The sequence below is a fragment of the Telopea speciosissima genome, chromosome 6 (genome assembly GCF_018873765.1).
Source record: "Telopea speciosissima isolate NSW1024214 ecotype Mountain lineage chromosome 6, Tspe_v1, whole genome shotgun sequence".
NCBI classification, from domain to species: domain Eukaryota; kingdom Viridiplantae; phylum Streptophyta; class Magnoliopsida; order Proteales; family Proteaceae; genus Telopea; species Telopea speciosissima.
In genome coordinates, this window is record NC_057921.1 from 6,369,596 (window position 1) to 6,394,280 (window position 24,685).

The 24,685-nt window shown below is 40.6% G+C and overlaps 1 protein-coding gene across 3 annotated transcripts in view; it reads left to right on the forward strand.

The window, feature by feature from the left end:
- LOC122664662 (folylpolyglutamate synthase-like) overlaps positions 1–24,110 on the forward strand; it is a 69,619-nt gene extending 45,509 nt beyond the window's left edge. For all 3 annotated transcript variants that reach the window (XM_043860588.1, XM_043860589.1, XM_043860591.1), the window contains one exon: positions 23,796–24,110. In XM_043860588.1, coding sequence (XP_043716523.1) covers positions 23,796–23,855 — 60 coding nt within the window. In that variant the 3' untranslated portion in view covers positions 23,856–24,110. The remainder of the gene's footprint in view (positions 1–23,795) is intronic.
- Positions 24,111–24,685: the final 575 nt, after the last annotated feature.

The following is a 24,685-nucleotide window of genomic DNA, read 5'->3' on the forward strand; positions in this document are numbered from 1 at the left end:
TAACAACAAATGATATGTCTAATCTCCTAACAGTAAGATGAATGAGTTTTCCTACTAATCTCTTGTACTGGTGCTTATCATCATGTTCTTGGCCATCATTTGTCCCAAACTTCTAGGGTGGGTCCATAGGTGTATCAATAGGTTTGAAGCATACCAGTTTCACACAAAAGATCCAAAACATCTTTTATCTATGAGAGACTAACCCCTTTTTTATCCTGAAGGACTTCAATACCAAGAAAATACCTGAGAGCACCCAAGTCCCTCATCTGAAAATGCTACTACAAATAAGATTTCACCTCTGTAATCCCAAATACATCATCCCCAGATATGATAATATCATCAACTACACAACCAAGACAATTACCCAAGAATCCCGGCGACAAACAAACACTGAATGGTTAGAATACCACTGTGATAACCTACACCAAGTAACAATAGAATATCAAACCAGGCTCTAGGTGACTGTTTTAGGCCATAAATCACCTTACGTAACTTACAAACTCTACGAGCATTTTCCCCTTGAGCAACATACCCTGGAGGTTGCTCTATATACACTTCCACATGTAAATGATGTTAGAGTTACTAGTAGTTTTGTTCTAAGGGTAGTTTGATATCTCTCTCACAACCTAACATTACAACCGAAATATTGTTCCTTCGTTCTCTTGCTCTCTTCTTCTTCTCTTCCTCTCCTCCCATCTTCTTCCTCTTCCCTTACCTACATTCTTAACCTAAAATCCAACTTGGTATCAGAGCTTTAGGTTTGAGAGTCGTATCACCACTCTTTTCACATTTTTTCCCTCTCTTTGAGATCTTAGAACTCAAAGGATTTTAAAGAAGAGGTTCCTATGTAAATCCTTTGCTAAAGTAAAATGAAATAGGTTCTCTACAACCTATTTAGATGATTGAAGATGGACCTTGAGCTACTGTGGAGCTCTATAGAAGTTATTTTGAAGTGAATCAAGCAGAAACCTGGGTTTCCGGCAGCTCAAGATTGCAGGCCAGGTCAGTCCCTTTCTCGGCATGTCTTTGGAGCTTGGAATAGCTCAATAGCATCGTACAGAGGTCCTTTCCATGCTTCAAATGTGTCTCCTTGATGGATGAAGGAACTGTTTAAGCATAGCCCATTTCGTTGGTCTGCTTTTACGCCGATTTCCGCTAGTTGCGGTTTAATCCATGGCTCAGTTACATTTCAGCTTGGGTTTGGCTGTTGGACCAGCCCACTAGGATCGTATAAGAGTCCTATTTATTGTCCTTGTGTTCTCCTTTGATGGATGAGACCATTCTTTGAGCCTTACTCAGTTTCGTGGTGACAGATTTTCTGCCCAGGTAAACCCGATGGTGCTGTATTTTTCTTGTGCTTGCATTTAGGGTATATTGGGCTTCTGGTTTGGTTAAGAAGTGATTATGAACATCTGTATTTGAATATTGGAGCTTGTTTAAGCTGTTTTACTTCTTGAAGAGTGTGTTGAGATAATTTCTTTGGGTTGAGTGTGCATTCCCCTTGCTGGTTGTTGTCTGTTTATGGTCAAGTGCTCTTTCCCATACACTATGGGTGATACGTTTGCTTCTGAACTTGGTTCAGCTACCTCACAGCCTCTCCCCACAGCATCTCCAGTTTTTTATGAGAGTGTACCTACACAGATTTCCTTTGTGAAACTTGATGGCACTAACTATTTGGATTGGTCACACTCTGTGAAGCTTTCACCAAGAAGCAAACGGAAACTTGGGTACATTATAGGTACCATTACGGCTCCTGAGCCTAGTTCACCTGCTTATGACCAATAGGAGGCCGACAATTCTACAGTCATGACATGGCTAATCTTCTCTATGACTCCTGAGATTGGATGAAGGTTTATAAGAAAGGAGACTGCCAAGGCCATCTGGGACAATGTTTCACAAACATTTGATCGAGTGGGTGACTCTGCCAAGGTCTACCAGCTTCACCAAAAGATCAACTCCATGAGGCAGGGTGATAGGACCATTTCTGAGTACTACAATGCCTTCCTTGGCCTCTTGGAAGAATATGATCACTACAGGGATCTCCACTTGAAGGACCCAGAGGATGAGGCTAAGGTATATAGGACTCTTGAAAAAGAGCGTCTTTACCTTACTTGGTGGCCTGAACCCTGATTATGAGCCCATCAGGCTTCAGATTTTAGGCCGGTCTCCCTTCCCATCTCTTAGTGAGGTCTGTAGTTACTTACAGAGTGAGGAGACTCGGCGTGTTGCTATGGAGCCAGCTCCTGTATCTTCTCTTGAGAGGTCAGCCCTCAACTCTAGTTCTTCCCAGGACACCCGTGGAGGTGGTCGAGGCCCGGGGCCTAACTGGGAGGTAGCCAATACAGTGGAGACAGTAGGTGCCAATGCAGTAGGTCGGGACCGGTTTAAATGTGATCATTGTGGGAGAACTAGACACACCAAGGATAGGTGTTGGTCTCTTTATGGCCCTCCTCCTGGCACACGTGGTCATAGTGGCCGTAGAGGGGGAGCTCGAGCTCACTCTGTGATGACTGAGGCAGATGCTATACAGGATGACCCCACCTTTATAGAGACAGTTGTTCGACGGGTCATGTCACAGCTTAGCATATCTTCTACACCTTCTGTAGCCAGCTCCTCATCATCATCAGCCTTACAGGTCTCTACTTCAGCCTCTACTGCAGCCCAGTCTTGGGTCATTAACTCTGGTGCTACTGACCATATGACTGGTACGTCCCATAATTATGATACCTATACCATTTGCTCTGGTAAGGATAAGGTTAGAATAGCTGATGGCTCCCTATCCTCCATATCTGGTAAGGGTAGTATTCCTGTCACCTCCTCCATTTCTCTTACTTCTGTTCTTCATGTTCCTAACCTTACAGTTAATCTTTTATCTGTGAGTCACTTGACAAAATCTTTGAATTGTTGCGTCATATTTTTCCCTTCTCACTGTCTTTTTCAAGATTTGGTGACGAAGAGGATTATTGGTAATGGACGTGAAGAGCAAGGCCTTTACCTTTTTTACCCTTTTTTGCCCACTGCTCAGTCTTATGTGTGTGGTCATACTGAGAGTAGTTCTGTGGAGTCTGTTATGTTATGGCATCGGCGTCTTGGCCATCCATCTTTTATTGTAATGAGGAAACAGTTGCCTCACTTATTTTCCTCTGTTGCTTCTTCTCATGTTTTTCACTGTGAACCATGTATGTTTGCTAAACATTGTCGTTCCTCTTATCCATATCATGGTAATAGAACTGCTGCTCCTTTTCATCTTGTGCACACTGATGTTTGGGGACCTTCTCCTACTACCTCTTTATTTGGTTATCGTTATTTTGTGTCCTTTGTTGATGATTTCTCTCGTGCTACTTGGACTGTTCTTATGAAACATAAAAGTGATGCTTTTAAAACCTTCTATCAGATTATTCTTACTCAGTTTGACACTCGGATCAAAGTTGTTCGATCTGATAAAGGGGGGGAATACATGTTTGGTGGCCTCCAAACATTCTGATAATGGCATTCTCCATCAGCTAGCGTGTATTGACACCCCCCCAACAAAATGGGGTTGCTGAGAGGAAGAATCGCCATTTATTGGAGGTCACCCGTAGTCTCTTGTTTGGTATGCATGTCCCCAAGACTTTTTGGTCTGCTGCTCTTCTCACTGCCTCTTTTCTCATCAATCGCATGCCTACCAAACTTCTTGACTACAAATCTCCCTTGGATCTCTTATCTCCCAAGGTTTCTGCTTTCTCTCTTCCCCCTAAGGTCTTTGGTTGCGTTTGTTATGTACATGTTAACAAATCTGCCCGCACTAAACTTGATCCCAAGGCTCTTAAGTGTCTCTTTCTTGGGTACTCTTCTACTACCAAGCATAGTTGTCATGGCGTCCTGGCGCTGGAGAGGGCTGCATGGCGACCTACGCCATGGCGACCCTCTTTGATTTCTTCTTCCTGACTCTCTTTCCCTCTTCGATTTCTTCTTCCTGTCTTCGATTTCTTCTTCCCTCTTCGATTTCTTCTTTCCCTCTTCAATTTCTTCTTCGATTTCTTCTTCCTGTCTTCTTTCCCTCTTCGATTTCTTCTTCCTGTCTTCTTTCCCTCTTCGATTTCTTTCGATTTCTTCTTTCCCTCTTCGATTTCTTCTTCGATTCTGAATTTTCTTCTTAAAACTTGAGAAACAATAGAGAAAAAATAAAACATGGCTTGAGTATACATCTATTAACACATTAAAAATAGAGAAAATAAAAAATAAAACATGGTCGACATGCTCGCCATGGCAACGCCATGGCGGGCGACATGCCGATATATCGACGTGACACCCCTCCACCGACTTGGATCGCCGTGACGCCGTGACAACTATGCTACCAAGGGTTACAAGTGCTACCATCCTTCCTCTCGCCGGTGTCTTATCTCCAAGGATGTCACCTTCCTTGAATCTATTCCTTTCTTTGTCCCTTCTCAGCATCCTCTTCAGGGGGAGAAGTGTGGAAGTGAACAGGCTGCTGATTTCCTTCATTCTCCTCTTCCTATCTCCCCTTTTATGTTTGGCATTGGTACACACAAGACTGTGGATGTGGTTAATACAGAATTGGTGGTTGAAAGTGGTCCTAGTAAGGAGAAGGATTACCATATTACATACAAAAAGGGTGAAGGCATACATAATCAACGAAAGCAGACCTACCAAGAGTCCTCTTTGGATCCAGATCCACATCTTGAGATTCATCACTCTCAGTCAGGTGACATCCCTTCTCCTCCATGTGATTTAGACCTTCCTATTGCTATTAGAAAAGGGAAAAGAGCTTGCACTAATCCTATAGCCCAGTTTATTTCTTATGATGCTCTTTCTCCTACAAGTATGGCCTTTATTACTGCTCTTTCTACAGCCTCTATTCTCAGGAATGTCACTGATGCTATGTTTGACCCAAAGTGGAGACAAGCTATGTCTGAGGAGATGATGGCCCTTGAGAAGAATGGTACTTGGCAATTGATGGACCTTCCCAAGGGACGTGTCCCAGTTGGATGCAGATGGGTCTATACAATCAAGTATAAATCTGATGGCAGTGTTGAAAGATACAAAGCAAGGTTGGTTGCCAAGGGGTACAGTCAAGTTTATGGGATTGACTATCAGGAGACATTTGCTCCTGTGGCCAAGCACAATTCTATAAGAGTCCTCTTATCTTTGGCTGCCAATAATGATTGGCCATTATACCAGTTAGATGTGAAGAATGCCTTTCTTCATGGTGATTTGGAAGAAGAAGTGTACATGCAAACCCCTCCAAGCTTCAAAATGCCTTCAGCTACAGGGAAAGTATGCCTTCTCAAGAAGGCACTATATGGTCTCAAACAATCACCCAAGGCATGGTTTGAGCGCTTCCGACAGGCTATTCTGAAGAATGGGTACTCCCAGAGTCAAGCTGATCACACTCTCTTTACCAAGTGGGGCAATGGTACTATTACAGCCCTCAGTGTATATGTTGATGATATTGTGGTCACAGGAGATGATATAACTGAGATAGGAAAGCTGAAAAACTACCTAGCACAGCAGTTTGAGATCAAAGATCTGGGCCCCTTGAGGTACTTCTTAGGAATTGAAGTATCAAGAACCAAGAAAGGAATCAACATATGTCAACAGAAGTTTGTTCTTAATTTGTTGACAGAGACAGGGATGTTAGGCTGCAAACCAGCCAATTCTCCCATTGAGCAGAATCGTAAACTGGGAGAAGATTGTGGTTCTCCTTTGGTCGATGCGGGAAAGTACCAAAGGCTAGTGGGGAAGCTTATATATCTTGCTATGACTCGTCCAGATATCTCCTATGCAGTGGGGGTGGTGAGCCAATTCATGCATGCTCCTAAGAGTGGCCACTTAGATGCTGTGTATCGCATTCTTAGATATTTGAAGTCTTCTCCAGGGAAAGGACTGTTGTATGCCAGACACAATCACTTGAGAGTGGAAGGCTTCACTGATGCTGATTGGGCAGGCTCCATTACAGACAGGAGATCTACCTCCGGCTATTGTACCTTTGTGGGAGGTAATTTAGTTACTTGGAGAAGCAAAAAACAACATGTTGCCAGATCCAGTGCAGAGGCAGAATTTCGAGCTATGGCTCATGGTGTTTGTGAACTCATATGGTTGAGAAGGCTTGTTCAGGAACTGGGTTTTGATACTGAAGGCCCTATGAGACTCTACTGTGACAACAAGGCTGCCATCAGTATTGCCCACAATCCAGTCCAACATGACCGAACTAAGCACATTGAGGTTGATAGGCATTTCATCAAAGAGAAGATAGACTCTGGCTGCATTTGTACTCCTTTTGTGCAGACTGGTGATCAGCTGGCAGACATCTTCACCAAGGCTCTTGCTTTTCCTCAGTTTAGTACTCTCTTAAGCAAGCTGGGAATGCATGATATGTATTCTCCAACTTGAGGGGGAGTGTTAGAGTTACTAGTAGTTTTGTTCTAAGAGTAGTTTGGGAACTAGCCTGTTGACTAGTTGCCTTAATATGTAATTTCTATCTTTTTACCTTTTTTACTGTTTACCTCCTTAGGGAGGTGTATGTAATTCTACTACTTCTACTAATGAATCAATATAGGTGTGGAGAGATCTCTCTCTCACAACCTAACATTACAACCGAAATATTGTTCCTTCGTTCTCTTGCTCTCTTCTTCTTCTCTTCCTCTCTTCCTCTCCTCCATCTTCTTCCTCTTCCCTTACCTACATTCTTAACCTAAAATCCAACTACCATATAATACACATTCTTTATGTCCAACTGATATAATTGTCAATCATAATTCACAACTAAAGAAATAAGCACATGAACTGAATTAAGCCAAGCAACAAGAGAGTGTCTCAAAGTAATACTCACCATAGGTTTGAGTATAACCCTTTGCAACCAAATAGGCTTTTAGGCTTTCAACAGAGCCATCTAGAAAGTACTTATCGGGAGGTGAATCCACCAGTGTCCATGTTTGTCGAGAATAAGGCATCCATTTCCGCCGCCATAGCTACTTTCCACCCATGATGAGACAGCCACATGATGTTTTTAGGAATAGTGTGAGTAGATAACGACAATGTAAAACTATATAGGGAGATGTAAGATGAGATAGAGAAACAATTTTCAATAGTATAAGTAGACATAGATTTTTGAGTGCAGGAGTGGGTATCTTTGCAAAGGGTAACTATTAAGTCGTAAGGAGACAAGAAGCAGGAACTTCAGTTAGAGGATCAGACTGTGTGGTGGGCTATGAAGCAGGAAGAACCGAATCAGGTTAAACTGGTTTCTTACACTGCTGATACACTTTCATTGGTGCAGGCAAAATGGTAGTTGGAACTCTGCCAAAGGCACTAGAGCAGGAATAGGAGGGGAGCTAAGAACCTCTGTGTCAAGAGAATGACTAACAACAGGAAAGTATGGAGTATTCTTAACGGCACTAGAAAACTGTCGTTGAGTAATAAGATCATAACATTTATACCCTTTCTGAGTTATAGAGTAATAAGAAATACACACTTGACATCTCGAAGAGATAGCTTATCAACTTGAGGTTGCAATTACGAACAAAGTACATGCATCTAAAAATCCGAACCGATAAAGAAAACAAAGGTGAATTTGGAAACACAATAGAGAGGGGATTGGTTATTGAGAACAAAAGAGAACATCCGGTTAATCAAATAACATGTTAAAACTACATCACAGCAGAAACGTTTTGGAACATGCATATGAATCATAAGACCGAGCAATTTCCAATAAATCTTTATTTTTCTTTCAACGATTCCGTTTTGTTGAGGGGTATAAAAACAACTTGTTTGATGAATCATACCTTGTTCAGACCAGAAAGCAAAAATCTCACACTAAGTGTATTCAAGTGCATTATTAGATTTAAAAACTTTAATGGAAACATCAAAATAATTCTTTATTTCATTATTAAAATTTTAAAAAACAGAAAGAAATTAGAAACGAACTTTCAACAAATATGACCATGTCAGACGGGAATGATTGTCCAAACAAAAGTGACAAAATAAGAAAAACCTGAACTAAATTTGACATGACATGGACCCCAAATATCTGAATGCACTAAAGAAAATAAATATAGACTCCTAAACAAGCTACGAGAAGGAAAGAGGACCGATGATGCTTCCCAATTGTTAAGAGTAGTCGTTTTATATTTTCTAGTAGCTATGGGTATTTTTGTCTTATTTATATTTCTGGTTTATTATTTCTGGGTTTATTCTATTGTGAGGGTATTTTGGGTAGTTCACTTGTAATCACTTAAATGCTATGTTTATAAATATGATTGCTCTCTCACGATTTGCCCTTAACCAAATCGTGAGAGATTTGACCCTCTCAATCGATCTCTCTCTTTCTTCTCTTCTCCTCTTCTCTACTTCTTCTTCTTCTTCTTCTTCTTCTTCTTCTTCTCTGTTATTACTTTGCTGCTGATCAGACTTAGGGCTCTTATCTGTTACATGGTATCAGAGCACTAATTCTGATCGATTGTTTGCTCCTTTATCGTGGTTCACAACAACCAGATGCTGTACTTCTTGTTCTGAATCTTAGTCGTATCCTAATGAAAGACTAAGATTCCCTGATATGCTGAAGATATTTTTTATGTGTGCCTATGCCTGATGCTACTCGAGGGTTTTCTGCTGATCAAAGTGAGGCTTGCTTACATCTGAAAAATCGATTTTCCAATACCCTGTGAAATCGATTTTTCCCTTTTCTCTTGGGATTTCTTCTCAACATCGACTGCTGGTTTGGGGTTTTCTTTTCCCTCAATGTTTACTGATTGGATTGTCCAGCCTCCTTCATCTCAAGTTCATCGATTTTGCCCTTGTCAGGGTTTTGGGCTGAAATCAATCTCTGCCTGATCTGCTGTTTTTGGCTGCCTCTACACTATCTATATCCAAGGGGTTCTTTGGCAATTTTTTATTTGATCTTATGGCTGATTCTAAGCCCTCTACGGATAACTTCAATGTACAGATTACCACCATCAAACTGAATGGTGCCTCCAACTACCTTCTTTGGTCTCAAGCTTTTGAAGTTTACGTTACTGCTCGCCGGAAGATGACTTATCTTACCATGACAGCACCAGATTCTACAGAAGAAAAATATGATGATTGGAAGGCAGAAAATGCAACTCTTCTTTGTTGGCTTTGGAATAGCATGGAACCTTCCATAGCCTCTAATGTTATGTTTCATAAAACTGCCAAGGGAGTTTGGGAAGAACTCAAGGAGAGCTATTCTCAAGACACCAATTTATCTCGAATTTATGACCTATATGAAAGGTTTTTCTCTTTCAAGCAAGAAGGAAAGTCTCTTGGTGAATATTACAGTGCTCTGAAGGGGATGTGGGAAGAACTCAATGTATACCAGCCTATATCTACTGATGCCTCTTAAATCCCAACGTTCAGAATTTTTGGTTGCGAAGTTTCTCTCTGGATTGGATCTTGATCTTCAATCCGTCAAAGGCCAATTATTGGCTGGTGAGAAGATCCCATCTATGAATGAAGCATATTGTCGAATCCAGAGAGTTGTTTCTCCTTCAGTGGTGAAATCTGATCCAGCGCCTGTCTCCAAAGATAATTCTGCTCTCATTGTTTCTACTGGAGGACATGGTCGTGGTGGTGGTACCTCTTCTCGAGGTCGTGGTTCTGGATCTGGCCGTAGTCGTGGGGCTGGTTCTGGTGGTCGTGGGGCTGTTTCCAACCCTGCTGGTTCATCTTTTGGTGATGGTGCCTCTCGGTGGTGTTCTCATTGTGGTCGCCCTAATCATACTATTGACAAATGTTGGCTAAAACATGGCAAACCACAATGGGCACGAGAGCAATTTGCAAACGCTGCAGTTTCTGATGGGGTGGCTGATCCTGTGCATCCTCTTGACACTACTCATAGTTCTTCTACTGATGGTGGTAGTTCCTCTAATGACCTGGTTTCTCAGTTGTTACAACGAGTTCAGCAACTTGAGGCATCACCCTCTTCGTCTACAACTGTCCTTGCCTACTCAGGTACATCTACTGCATGTTTCGCCTCCTCATCTTCTCCGTGGGTTATTGACTCCGGAGCCTCTTCTCACATGACTGGTAAACCCAATTTATTTACATCCTTTACGCAGTCCGCTGTTCCATCTCGGATTTCTATTGTCGATGGCTCTTCTATACCCGTTATTGTTCATGGGGACATCCCCTTAACTTCTGATTTTTCTTTGACTAATGTCCTTCATGTACCTAAGCTTCCTTTAAATCTTCTTTCTGTTAGTCAATTAACTAAGACTTTGAATTGTTCTATAACCTTTCATCCTTCTCATTGTGTCATACAGGATCTTGCAACAAAGACGACAGTTGGTAGCAGGTATGAGAAGGGTGGCCTCTACTATTTTGATTTGGCATCTACTGCTACGGCAGCGGTTGCGACCTCTACTGGCGTGTCCCCGTTGCATTGGCACTATCATTTTGGCCATCCTTCATTATCCAAGCTGTGCCATCTTGTTCCTAGCTGCAAATCTATCTCCCGCATTGAGTGTGAAGCTTGTGAGCTTGGCAAGAATCATCGTACTGTTTTTCCTTTGAGTCCAGAGTCTAGGAGTACTTCTTTGTTTCAGTTAGTTCATTCTGATATTTGGGGCCCCTGTCGGGTCAAGAGTAGGTTAGGTTTTTCTTATTTTGTTAGTTTTGTTGATGATCATTCTCGTGTGACATGGTTATACCTCTTGAAGGATCGATCTGAATTTGTTTCTATTTTCAAGCAATTTTATAATGAAATTCGTGTTCAATTTGGTATTCCTTTAAAAATTCTGCGTATTGATAATGCCCTAGAGATGATACAACGTGAGGTTTCTTCTTTTTGTTCTGACAATGGCATCCTTCACCAAACTAGTTGCTCTTACACACCACAGCAAAATGGTGTGGCAGAGCGCAAAAATCGCCATTTGTTAGATATTACTAGGTCATTGATGTTTCATATGAATGTCCTTAAGGTCTATTGGGCTGATGCAGTATTAACCACTTGTTTCTTGATTAACCGTATGCTTTCCACGGTTCTTAATAATCAAATCCCCTTTAATGTTGTTTTTCCTGATCAGCTTGTTTTCTCTCTTCCCCCTCGTTTCTTTATTGTCAATGTTTTGTTCATGTGCTTCGTCCTGGCCTTGATAAACTATCTCCTAGGGCTGTCAAGTGTTTGTTTCTTGGCTATTCTCATACCCAGAAGGGTTATAGGTGTTTTGATCCCGTCTCTCGTCAGCAATTTGTTTCCGTTGATGTTACATTCTTCGAAAACTCTCCTTATTTTGCTGGTTCTCCCATTGATGTTGATCTGGGTATTGATGATGGTGGTGTTGATGGTATTATTGCTGAACCTGTCCCTCCTCTTGTCCCGTTAGTTGCACATCCTGGTTCCACCGCAATAAAGGTCTACACGCGCCGTGCTCAATCTCAGCCGTTGCCACTGCTACCTCCACCTATTGATGCTGCTCCTCCTCCGCCACCAGCTGCTGCCTTGCCTGCAGATCCCACTTTAGACATTGATGATCTCCCTATTGCAAAGCGGAAAGGTACTCGCACTTGCACTCAAACTCCCCTTTATCCCTTGGCCAATTATGTTTCTGTTTCTCATCTTCCTCTCCATTATCGTGCTTTTGCTGCTGCCTTACATTCTACCTTTATTCCCAATTCTTATACAATTGCCTTATCCCATCCTGGGTGGAAAAATGCTATGGATGTGGAGATGGATGCCTTGGTCTCTCATAAGACTTAGTCGTTGGTTGATCTACCGCCTGGTAAGGATCTTGTTCAGTGTCGTTGGGTGTACACGGTTAAGTACAATCCGGATGGCACTGTGGAACGGCTCAAGGCCGGTTTGGTTGCCAAGGGGTTTACATAGACCTATGGGGTGGACTACTTTGAGACTTTTTCTCCTGTTGCGAGATTGAATTCTGTCCGTATTTTGCTTTCCTTGGCGGTCAATCTTGATTGGCCTCTCTATCAGATGGATGTAAAAAATGCCTTCCTTTATGGTGATCTACAAGAGGAGGTTTACATGGAGCAACCTCCTGGTTATGTTGCTCAGGGGGAGGATAGTGTCCGGGTTTGTCGCCTTCATAAGGCAATTTATGGACTGAAACAGTCTCCCCGTGCATGGTTTGATAAATTCAGCAATGTTGTGGGTTCTCTCAATGCTACTCTGATCATTCTATATTTGTTAGACATTAGGGGTCTAACGTGGTTGTCTTAGCAGTCTATATCGATGACATTATTGTTACTGGTAATGATGCTTCTGGGATTGCATAGGTAAAGACGTATTTGCATGACAGTTTCCAGATCAAGGATTTGGGTAGCCTCAGGTACTTTCTTGGCATTGAGGTTGTTCTCAGCTCTCGAGGTCTTTACCTATCCCAGCGGAAGTATATTCTTGATTTGCTTGATGAGACAGGAATGTTGGGTTGCAAACCTATTGATACTCCTATGGATCCCCATGTCAAGTTTGGCTCTTCTGATGACAAGGAATTTAATGACCCACATCAGTATCGACATCTGGTCGGTAGACTTATCTACCTTACAGTTACTCGACCCGATATTTCCTTTGCTGTGGGGGTTGTTAGTCAGTTCATGCAGACACCTAAGCAAGTGCATTGGGATGATGCTTGTCGTATTTTACGCTATCTCAAGGGTGCTCCAGGTAAGGGGCTCGTTTATCGTCGCCATGGTCATACCAGCATTGTTGGGTTCTCTGATGCTGATTGGGCTGGTTCTGATGGCGATAGAAGATCCACTACAGGCTATTGCACTTTCTTTGGAGGTAATTTGGTTACTTGGAAGAGCAAGAAACAGACCACTGTTGCTCGTTCCAATGCAAAGGCAGAATACAGAGCTATGGCTCATACAGCTGCAGAATTAATGTGGGTTCGTTCTTTTGCTCGTGAGCTTGGTTATTTTAGTGATCAACCCATGGAGATGTATTGTGATAACCAAGCTGCCATCTATATTGCCAACAACCCTGTTTTTCATGAACGAACCAAGCACATTGAAGTTGACTGTCACTTTGTTGGAGAAGCTGTTCAGAAAAAGCTGATTGTTACTCCTTTTGTTCGTTCCCAGTTTCAGCTTGGAGATATGTTTACGAAGGCTTTGTTTCGACCTCAGTTCTTGAGTGGTTGTTCCAATCTGGATCTTGGTGATGTCTACGCTCCAGCTTGAGGGGGAGTGTTAAGAGTAGTCGTTTTATATTTTCTAGTTGCTGTGGGTATTTTTGTCTTATTTATATTTCTGGTTTATTATTTCTGGGTTTATTCTATTGTGAGGGTATTTTGGGTAGTTCAATTGTAATCACTTAAGTGCTATGTTTATAAATATGATTGCTCTCTCACGATTTGCCCTCAACCAAATCGTGAGAGATTTGACCCTCTCAATCTATCTCTCTCTTTCTTCTCTTCTCTTCTCTTCTCTACTTCTTCTTCTTCGTCTTCTTCTTCTTCTCTGTTATTACTTTGCTGCTGATCAGACTTAGGGCTCTAATCTGTTACACCAATCTCACATGCTTCACACTCGAGACGAGAAACAGACTTGCAGCTTGGAACCATATGCTGGAGTTTTTACAAGGATAGATATCCCAATCGAAAGTGCTACTGAATAGGAGCAGCAGTTGGAGGCACAACACAATCAAGTTAAATTAACTCATCCTGCTCTAGTCCTCCACCAATTGTCTTCATTGTCTGAAAATCCTGAAAAGCACAATAATAGGGATAGAAGGTATAGAACAATTTAGAGATTTTGTAAGTTGACTAACAGATAAAGACTTAAAGGTAATTGTGGCACATGAAGATAGAAGATAGAAGATAGTTATGGATGAGGTAGGTGAAACTGGAAAACTAGAACCATGGCCACAAACAACAAAAAAAATAGAATTTTGCTTAGAAAAAATGATAAATCAGATCTAGAGGGAGAAATAAGGCTCTAGGACGAGAGAAGGTCTCCCCAGCAATCATCTGGCTCTTCACCGACTGAAAATCAGAATTTAATCTGGCCATGAACTTTGCAACCTGAAGCTCAACCCGCTGAATCTTTGACTGTTCCAGATCATTAGTAAGATGCTAATAAACATTCCCACATTCCCTTAAAGGCATGTAGTACTCATTCAAAGATTTGTCCCCCTGCTTAAAGTTAAACATTTTGTCGTAAAGATCATAAATACGAGACAAATTCTTTTCCTGGAAGAAGTTTTCCTTCAAGTCATCCCAAACTCCTTTGTCAGTGGTGTGGAACAGAACATTAACAGCAATAGCTGGGTCCATACTGTTCCACAACTAGATAAGAAGTGTATCGTTCTCACGCATCTCGTCATAATCTTTTGACTCAGAAGAATGTAGGTCAGATTTGAGATACTTCATCTTGCCCTTAGCATTGATATAGACTTTAACTACTTGGTCCCATAAAAAATAAGTAGACACTCCATTGAGTTTGATAGTAGTATTCTGAAAAATAACGTTGTCTACAGGAGGTTAGGGATCAGCCTCAAATTGGGATCAAAGAATGTTGGAGCCTTGGCCATTGGGGTTATCATTGTTGTCAACAAGGTTAGTTGGTCAACACACTGACATAGTGGTTCTAGTATTGCTATGGAAGGTCATTGGCAAATGACACGAGTGGAAGGGTAGAGAGTTGATTGTATGGGCTGGTACGGTGAGTCGTAGTATGCAGACATGGCTGAGGAAGGCAGAAATGCCAATCGGCACATGGATGATGTGTTATGTGAAGCTGAGAAGAGATGGGCTTACATGGTTAAGCCCATGGTACTAAATCTCGTTTCACTTCGGTGTTTCAGTCTGACTATAATTTTCGAGATAGTCGAAATATGGTATTTTTCTGTGGGTGTAAAATGCCAAAAATGACCAAGATTTCCGAAATTTTCGAAACGAGATGATCGAAATTACCGAGATTTACGAAATTTCAGAAACGAGATGACCAAAATTTTTGAAATATTCGAAATATTGCATTTTTTCATATCAGACTTGTGTTTCGCTTCGGACAGGTCGAGATACTCGAAATATTCGATATCTCGACCGAAATTTCGCGAGTTTTAGTACTATGGTTAAGCCTGGTTGACAGATGAGTCATGTATAGACAACATGCAATATAGCAGTAGCAATGTCAGTGAGATGGTATCAAAGACGTCATGTACAATTGTTAATGTCAAATAAGATGGTTCAAATGGCACAATTGGCATAGCTGCAGAGTTGATTGATAGCTGTGAGTTGAGCTAGTATAGTACAATTGGCATGGCATCAACATAGCTTGTAGTTGGCTGGCAGTTGGTAGTAGGGCTAATACAATTAGCATCATTATCATGAGTTAGAAGTGGAAAAATGTATGTGGCATGATGAGGAGGGAGAATCATGTCCTACTGTTCATGAGATAATGTTTCCAAAGGTGAAAAGGTGAAGCCGAAAGTGAAGGATGCTCTTATGTGTTGAAAACGGCATGTTCATCATAGTTTAAAATCTCGCGATATCTTGCCATTTCGGGCTGGTCGAGATATCCGAAATATACCGAAATTTCGCTGAAATATGGTATTTTTTCTGCCAAATTTTGGCACTTCATCTCGATGGGTTTTTGGCCATATTAAGGCCTGATACTTCATGTACACCCTTATTTAAGCTAAATAAACACATTTAAACCTTCATATTGCAAAAAAAGTGAATTCAAAGTGGTGTTTTGGGTTTGCACCCTTGATTGACAGTATACGGTCGGACCCTGATGTATAAATAGTTAAATACACATTGTATAAGTACTCAAAAACATAATAACAAATTGAAACAAAGTAATGAATAAAAAATAAAGTCAAATGTAGTCTTTAGTTTAAACTTTAAACTAAAAAATTGATAAGTGCATAAAGTCATTAGTTCAATACTCAATAGTCAATACACAGAGTCATAAGTTCACAACTCAAGTCACAGCTCACAACTCACAAGACTCACAACTGTCATGAAACAAATCCTAATAATAATTTCTATGCCTTCCTGGATCGACCCCACTCATGCTCCGCTGGAGTCGACGTCCATTGCTCTCTGTTTGAAGGACATACGTGGACCACGGTACAGTTTCGGAGAAGAAACAAGTGTAGTCATCCACAATTGCCATGTAAATGGAGTCATCAACATACTGAAGGTAGCCTATCCTAGGATATTGGTGACCAATCTATGACTGTGAAGAAGAACCATGACTACCCACTGATCCAATATGATGTAATGTCAACGCTGGTAGCATGTATGGCTGGTGAGTTGGGTAGCTAGGGTATGAAAAGATGTTGTCCACAAAAGATGATCCAGTACATCCTTGGGGCTGTTACTAGCACTGGGAGTCATAGTCCCCAACGAACTGCCCATATCTATATCTATATCCATGATGGAGTGGTATGTGCGTCAAAAGATGGAGCACGCCAATGCCCACTCGATCCTCCCTCCCTATCACCCATACTCAATCCGTCGACAGAGCTAGATAACTCATCAATATCCATATAATCAGCAGACTGTGTCTGCCAACCCCTACGCTTCCTGGTAAATGATAAGGGGGTACGTGAGGGTGTGGGTGCGGCCTCACGTGCACCATGGTCCGTATCTTGTGTGGCATGATCAAATTGTGTTTCTCCGGTGAATCGGACTAGCTCTACAGGCGCCGTCTGCTCGTCTACCCATTAATGCTCTCGCATTCCATCAAATGCTTTACCACCACCACCATCATCATCACTGCCATCATCATTACCATTACCATCAGTTCCAGTTTGATTCCTACCAGTACCACCTGAGGACCTGGACCAGTCATCATCCTCATCAGCATTGCCACCTGTGGGCTGGAATGGTATGGGTGATGCTTCCCGTACGTGTATCTAACCCTTGTCAGCCATATAGTCATCCACATTAGCACCCATCTCAGAAGCTATTACGGGGTCTGGCCTACCTCCCTCCTGATCCAACATCGGCTCACCTCTATCCCTCACCCAATTCACAATAGGGTCCTCATCATCTGAGTCAACCTGAAAGATGTCGGCGAGGTCAATATTGCCCCTTTGTCCCTCATGTCCCATGCGTATGTGTTGTAGTTTCAGCCTCAAGTTGTAGTGCACATACACCATGTCAGATAGACGTTCATAACCCAATCTGTTGCACCTCTTGGAGTGGATGAGCAAAAACGTACTCAAGTTCCTCTCACAGCCAGATGCGGAACATTTTTGAGCAAAGACCTTAATTGCTATTCTCCTTAAATTCTTAGCCGATTCCCCATACAACACCCACCATTTAGCTGCATTACAAGTTTACAACAAAAAAAGATGTGTCAAAATTTTCACAACTTTCAACTTTTAATACATATATGTAAATTAAAAGAATAAGATATTGAATTGAGTACCAGCATCACCGCGTGCTCTGCCTTGTACTGCAGCATCGGTTCCAAAACTCCCCAATGCATCCCTAAAAATCTTCATCTATACCCATGTGGAAAATTAGTAATGACTCATTAACTAATTACTACTTACTAATTATATTCCAAATGAATTATAAGACCCTCCTCATTGTTGCATATAGATTGCAGTCTACCATCTGGCTCCAACTTTTTTTACTAATTGTTTCACAGCATAAATAAGTTGACTATCCAACCCAAGCCTATTATTATATTGATACTTGGGGTTCAAGTAGTATGCTGAAATTGACATATAGAATTGAGATATTGTCAAATGTATAGGTAATTAGTAATATAACTAAGATATGAATTAGTTACATAAACAAAATTACTCACTAGCCTTGTGCAGTGGATGCATAAGTTGATTCTCCCAGTGAGCATTGATAATATCCAAGAAGTACTTGCTACTACGAGGAGCTACATTGTAGACACTATCCTTCATCAAGTCAATGGCAGCATATAGGATTGACATGGTGGGGCCCTTGAAAGTGGAGTCCGCTATATATAGAACTTTAACTACTGGCTCCAAAACTTTCACCACTTTGCCTAGCTTTGTCCAGAATTCCTCAGAGGACATGGTTGCCTGTGCTTCCCTCCCACTTGCGGTATTGGAACCCTTCCATCCAAACCACTCCTGAGAAGCAAACATAGATCTTAGCCTGACCTTCTTTGTCTCAAAGCTTTTTAGGGTAATGTAGTTTGTGGCGAATCTAGTGATGCCTAGCCCCACCAAGTCACCCCTACATTTTTCCCTCGATAGATTTAGCACAAAGGAGTGGTTGTATACAAAGTTGGTGACTTGTCTTGCACTTTGCACCAGTCTTCACCAACTTTAACTTCCCCATATCCTTCAGCATTAGATCAATGCAATGGGCCGCACAAGGAGTCCAAAAGAGCTGGTACTTACTGTTATTCATCATCTTCTCACCAACCTTCTTGAAGTTGCTTTCGTTATCCGTTATAATCTAGACAACATTCTTCTCTATTCCTACATCTTTTTCAACCACTTCCTTTAACAATCTATAAATGTATTTTGCATCTTTTATGTCTTTGCATGCATCCATAGATTTGAGGAAAACTGTCCTCCCATCACAATAGACCATAAAATTGATGATTGACTTTCTTGTAGGCCCAGTCCAACCATCTGCCATTATAGTCACCCCATATGTCTCCCACAAACTCCTTATTTCACCAATGTACTCATCAATCTCAGACTTCTGTTAAGGTAAATAAACATTCATTACCTCATATGGGTAGGCCCCTTAAACCTTGGGCCAGCCTCTACAATTGTATCAATCATGGTATCATAATGGGGGCCTTGTGCGGTGTTTGTTGGGATGGTATGATATAGCATCCACTTAGCTATTGACTCTTTCACTAACCCCTTCATATTTTTCCGTGCTCCTTTGATTTTTGGTTGAGTGCTTCCCTTCTTCCTATGCAGTTTAGGATCTAATGCTGATAGTAGTACTGGTACCGATAGAGGTGTTGGAGTTGCCTTCATACTTTATGATCTTTTAAAAGAATTCAACAACCCACCAACTCTAGAACTTCCAAATGTGCCAGTTCCTCCACTTACCCCCTACTCTCTGTCTCTGCTGATCATCTCGAAAACTAACTTTACTCTTCGAAACAAGCTGTCGAAAGTCCCTAGCCTCTTGTGGTATTTGTATATCATCAGGCACATAGATTGGGTCATCACTGTCATCATCATCAGAGTCATCACCATCATCATCATGGTATTCTCCTTCTCCTCCCATTGAACTCCTCATTGCCTCCTCAAGTTGTTCCCTTACCCTCTGCTTGTCAGCCTTCCTCTTATTCTTTCTCCTCAAACTGTCACCAACTTCCCTTGCTACTTGAGTAGAGACCATATGGCAACCTACAACATCTTTAGATCCTCCAGTCAGATGTTGTTTAAGTCTATTGGACCCACCTCCCAAAAACTTCAAGTGACAATAGTTACATTGTGATTTTCTCTAATCCCCGTCAATTGGAGTACCATATAACCATGCAATGTTACCCCCTAGGTTGCCTGGCTGGCCTCTGCTCTCTCTGTTGACTACTTTCCCCTACCTTCTGCTTTCCTTTCGCACGTTGTCTTTCACGATCCGCCATAATAATGCTTGTTTACTGCAATGTAAATAAAATAAATGATTAAAAACTTAATGTAGAAGTGCTTCAATTGAGACTTTGAGAATACTAAAACAATTGTATAGCTATTTAATATTTTTCCCCTAACCCTTATATTTTCTCATAATTAAAAACAATTTCTTATAAATAATTTTCATATAAATATTGACCTAACACAACAAAACCGAAATGATTAAACATAATATATATCTAATGCACTTAAAAAACATGTAGAAATTACTGTCATATTTTTTTATGAATTTTCAAATCAAAACCTAATATTTTTCCTTATTTATTTCTGTTTTATTTTTTTTTTGAATTTTTAAATAATTTTCTTAATTTGCAAAAATAAAAATAATTATTTATGGATAGAAAATATTTTTGGCACCGTGAAGCCATAGATCGGCCATTGGTGTCTAACATATATTTAATTGATCCCCATCCAATTTATATTACCCCTAATTTATAACTATTTTTGTTGTAGGAAAATCAATTTTTTAAATCAGAAAATTAAAAAAATAAAATACATATGGAAAAAAAATTTGGACACCGTGAGGTTGTAAATTGGCCTCCGGTGCCTAACATATATTAATATCATCACCATCCAACAACTCTTGAACATAGTATTTTCAAAAAAATAGTTTTAGAAGAAAAAAAAAATTACCTTAAACAGTGAAAAATTCTTCACAATCTTGCTAGGAGGTGTTTTCGACGTGTTTTCGGTGATGATCCGTCGACAAAGACAAAGAACAAGGTGGAAGATGCTTAGAATCCAAGTTGGAAGAGTGGAAAACAAGAAAAAACACCCAAATAGAGCCTCTGCCCAGATCTCGGTCGAAATATCGACCGTTAGCAGTGAAATATGGGTTTTATAGGGGCCTTTAATGAGTCACGTGGTGGGGGGGTTTGTAACATTTCGGCGATAATTCGGTATATGATCGAAATATGCCGAAATGGCCCGAAATTTCAACGATATTTAATACTTTTCATTTCATCTCGGACATGTCGAAATATCCGAAATTAACCGATATATCGCCGAAATATCGCGAAATCTTGTACCATGATGTTCATGATATAGCAATAACTTCGTCAATTTTTGGAGCTGCCCTCTAGTAAGAATTTGGAGGAGCTAAAACATGTAAGGTGAAGATCTATGAGTTAGATCTCCAGGAAAAATTTGAATCAGGTCAATCTGATACTGGAGTGAAAAGTTATGGCATGATCTTAAGGTATGGCGCGTTAAGCTAGATGTAGCAATGTCTGAGCTTCTGTCAGGTTCAAGCCTATTTTTGGGATCTGTGCAGTGATTCTAGATTGTTGGTGTGTTCATGAAAAATGCAGCCCTTCGAGTCTTTTGTGTGTAGGAAAAAGAATGGGGTCAATCGGAGTTTGGATGAGGAAGTTATGGCCATTTCCGTGGAAGGATAGGCTTTCTGCCTGTTTTGACATGACGGACTTCCGTGAATCATATGATGGTCGTCCGCGGGATCTTCCGTGGCATCTTCCATGCAAGTCAGTAGCTAATGTGTCCATAGTTGTCATGGCGTTGCCATGGCGTCCTGGCGCTGGAGAGGGTTGCATGGCGACCCTCTTTGATTTCTTCTTCCTGTCTCTCTTTCCCTCTTCGATTTCTTCTTCCTGCCTTCGATTTCTTCTTCCCTCTTCGATTTCTTCTTTCCCTCTTCGATTTCTTCTTCCTGTCTTCTTTCCCTCTTCGATTTCTTTCGATTTCTTCTTTCCCTCTTCGATTTCTGAATTTTCTTCTTAAAACTTGAGAAACAATAGAGAAAAAATAAAACATGGCTTGAGTATACATCTATTAACACATTAAAAATAGAGAAAATAAAAAATAAAACATGGTCGACATGCTCGCCATGGCAACGCCATGGCGGGCGACATGTCGATATATCGACGTGACACCCCTCCACCGACTTGGATCGCCGTGACGCCGTGACAACTATGAATGTGTCTAAGATGCATTTACCACAGACTTACATGGGTTTAGGACGGACTTTCATCCCTGGAGCAATCTGTGGTAATGGTTTCAACACTTGACTGTTCAGTTCACCTGACTTTGGAATGATTTTTGGACATCTTCCAAGCAAAATTTGAAGATGCAAAAGGAATGAGCCCAATCAGAGTTATATTGAGGGAGTTATGCCTTCCGGATTGAGCGAAGGGCATTCTGCTAGACTTGCACCAGTCTGAACCAAGTAGTTGAACCATGCACGGGATTAGGGCTATTGTGAGCCTATTTAAGGAAGTTTTTTGGACTTCATGGTTAGTTCTTTCTTGCACAAGAAGAGAGATCCATCTCAAGGGAGAGAAGAGACAGAGAAGAGAGTCTCCAAGAGAAGAAACCCGAGAAAACTACCTTCAAGTGGACATCGATTTTGCTTTGTTGAAAGGATTCTTCAAGTGCATCAACCCCCATCAAGGGTTTGGGTTTGAGAGAAGAAGAGAAGAGAAGGAGAAGGAGAAGAAGAACAAACCTAGATTTTGTGTGAAAGAAAAGAAAGAGGAAGAGGAAGGAAGAGAAGAGTGCAACGGTAATTGGAGAAGTCTGGTCTACAACATCTCCAGAGGTTACCCAGCAACATAGGTAACCCGTTTGACAAATCCCTGTTTTATTGTATTTTACTGTAAGCTAGATATTTGGAAAATTTCTTGAGTCAGTACTTGTATGCATTGGGAGGGATTCGTATTTGTATTGAGCTTGTAACAGGGACAAATTTTATAAGCCCACTCCTTTGTTTTGAGAGGCTGTCGAGTGGGTGCTTGATAGCAGGGGTATGTGCTCCCTTGCAGTTTTAGTTGCATAAACTAGGGGTTGTAGCTCCTGTGTCGTGGGTGTGACACGAATTGGGAGTTGGTGAATCCCGACCGTGGGTGTGGTCAAAAGAATTGTATTGAGGAATATACAAAAGCCCAAGTTGGGCATTGCTCTGTAGACGTAGCCACATTGCTGAACCACGTAAGTCTTGTATTGTGGTGTGTGCCTGTGGATATATTCTTGGAGTATGTTTTCTCAGAGAGAGTGTAGTACCAGGTAGGCCTGGCCACATTGTGGTAGCGAGGTGGGTGTGCATACGAACTTGTGTGATTAATAAAAAGGCCAACGACAACTAATCCGTTATTGACAAACGTGTCTGCCTGTGTGGTTGAGTAACTGTGATGCTGGTGAGTGAGTTGAGAAACAAGGAGTTGGTTCTATTTTGAGGGTCACTGAGTCCCCCCCTCTCCCCAACTTTATGTGACACTTTGGGACCAACAAAGAAGCTTAACAGGCTAATAATGCTAAAAAAACCCAGATAAAGCTAATAGCCAGATTATAAATATGAGGGAAAATTTATTCAGCCAACAAAACCCATAAAACAGGGTACTGCCAGGATAGGAAAGCAATTAACTTGATGTAGTTTGATTCTTGTAGAAGAATAGATCCATGAAATCTCTTTTGCAGGAAATATCCTTCATGTAGATAGCATAACCGAAGAAAACACTAGTTATGCAAGAGGGAATTCTAAATAGGGTCTCTCAAAACAGAGAAGAAGGTTGCAAGCACTGATTAAACCAGCTCTAATACCATGAAACAATACTGGAGCTAGGAAACCAGAACTAGCAATGTAGAAGAGAGAAGAAGAAGTGAGGGAAAAGAGGCTGCTGCAAGAAAGAAGAACAGTCCATACTTGTGGCAGTCCTCTCAGTGCATTATATTAGGGTAAACAAATTACAATACCACATGAACAATAATGCCCTTCAGTCCTTGCATTAGAAGACTAATTAGTACTTAAATAAAAACTAAAAATAACTAAAACAGATTACCGCAGGGTATGACTAGTATACCCCTGTGGTACAATAAACACATTAACATCTATTATTGACTCCGAGTCTGAAATTTAACATGTGGCCAATCTAGCTCTTTTTCTACATATCCATGGGTCAAAATTACCCCACCATCTTTCCATGGGGCAAAATTTGGTGCTGTCTAGATAAACTTTTGCCTTTTTCAGAAGAGAAGTAAATACTAGGATATGGTATAAGAATCATCAAAACCAATTTGTTTGAGTGTTGTTAACCCATAAATTTTGTTATTTTTGAACTCAGGTTCCAAAATGAAAGATAAAATGCTAATAATGATTTTAATGAAATTTATAAGCAAATTTGCAGAAGCACCTGTTACCAAGGAACCTGTAATTTGAGTAGTTTTAACTGTTTGAACTTTAACACGTCTCTGGTTGATCTTGCAACAGGTACTCGTAACAGGTTCTTTACACTTGGTGGGAGATGTATTGAGATTGGTCAGACAGTGAGGAATTTCTTCCCCTTTATGGTAGTGGTGTATCCAACAGTGATGGATCACTTTTTGTTGCCAGAGAATTCTTGCTTGTGAAGTTCTGTTTCAGTCGAAGCATACTCATTTACAAGGTTGAAGGTTTTAAGCAACTCCTGGTGATATGATTTATACCTTTATAACATGGTCAGAGAAAACATTTTTTTTTTGGTAAACGGTCAAAGAAACAGTATGTGTTCATGGTCTATACAAATGGTTAACATTATCATTGTTTTATCGGGGTGCATAGCAAATGCTGATGTTATATTTTGCCTCTTCTCCATTTACTTTTGTTTTTGAAGAAATAATTGTAGCACAAAAATATTCATAAATTTTTTGGATTTTGAAGAAAATATTGCAGCCCATTGATTGATGCCTAAATTTCCTGTTTGAATGTTTTAAAAAAATAAACATGTCAGATACTCCCCAAATCTTAAATTTAATCAGGTTTGATCATTTCACTCTTTCTTTTTATTCTTTTCTTTCTTCTTTGTTCTAGCACTAGTTGGAATCTTTTGTTTTTCTTTCAATTTTCATTTAATTTGATCTGTTCATATCTTTTTCAATATTAGTTAGATTAGCCCAAAATTTGGTAGATAACTTTTGTCAGTAATTATTCTTCAATTCTGATTCCGATTTTTAACTTGTACAACTATTTTCTTTCATCTTACATATCTGCTCTTTTCTCTAAACAAAAACAACCATAACTTTATCCCAACTAAATGGGGTCGGTTACATGGATCCGATAGAGGTTATGACAATAAAAGAAATAACAGAAGTAAAAAGAAGTAAAAAGAATAATAGAAAATA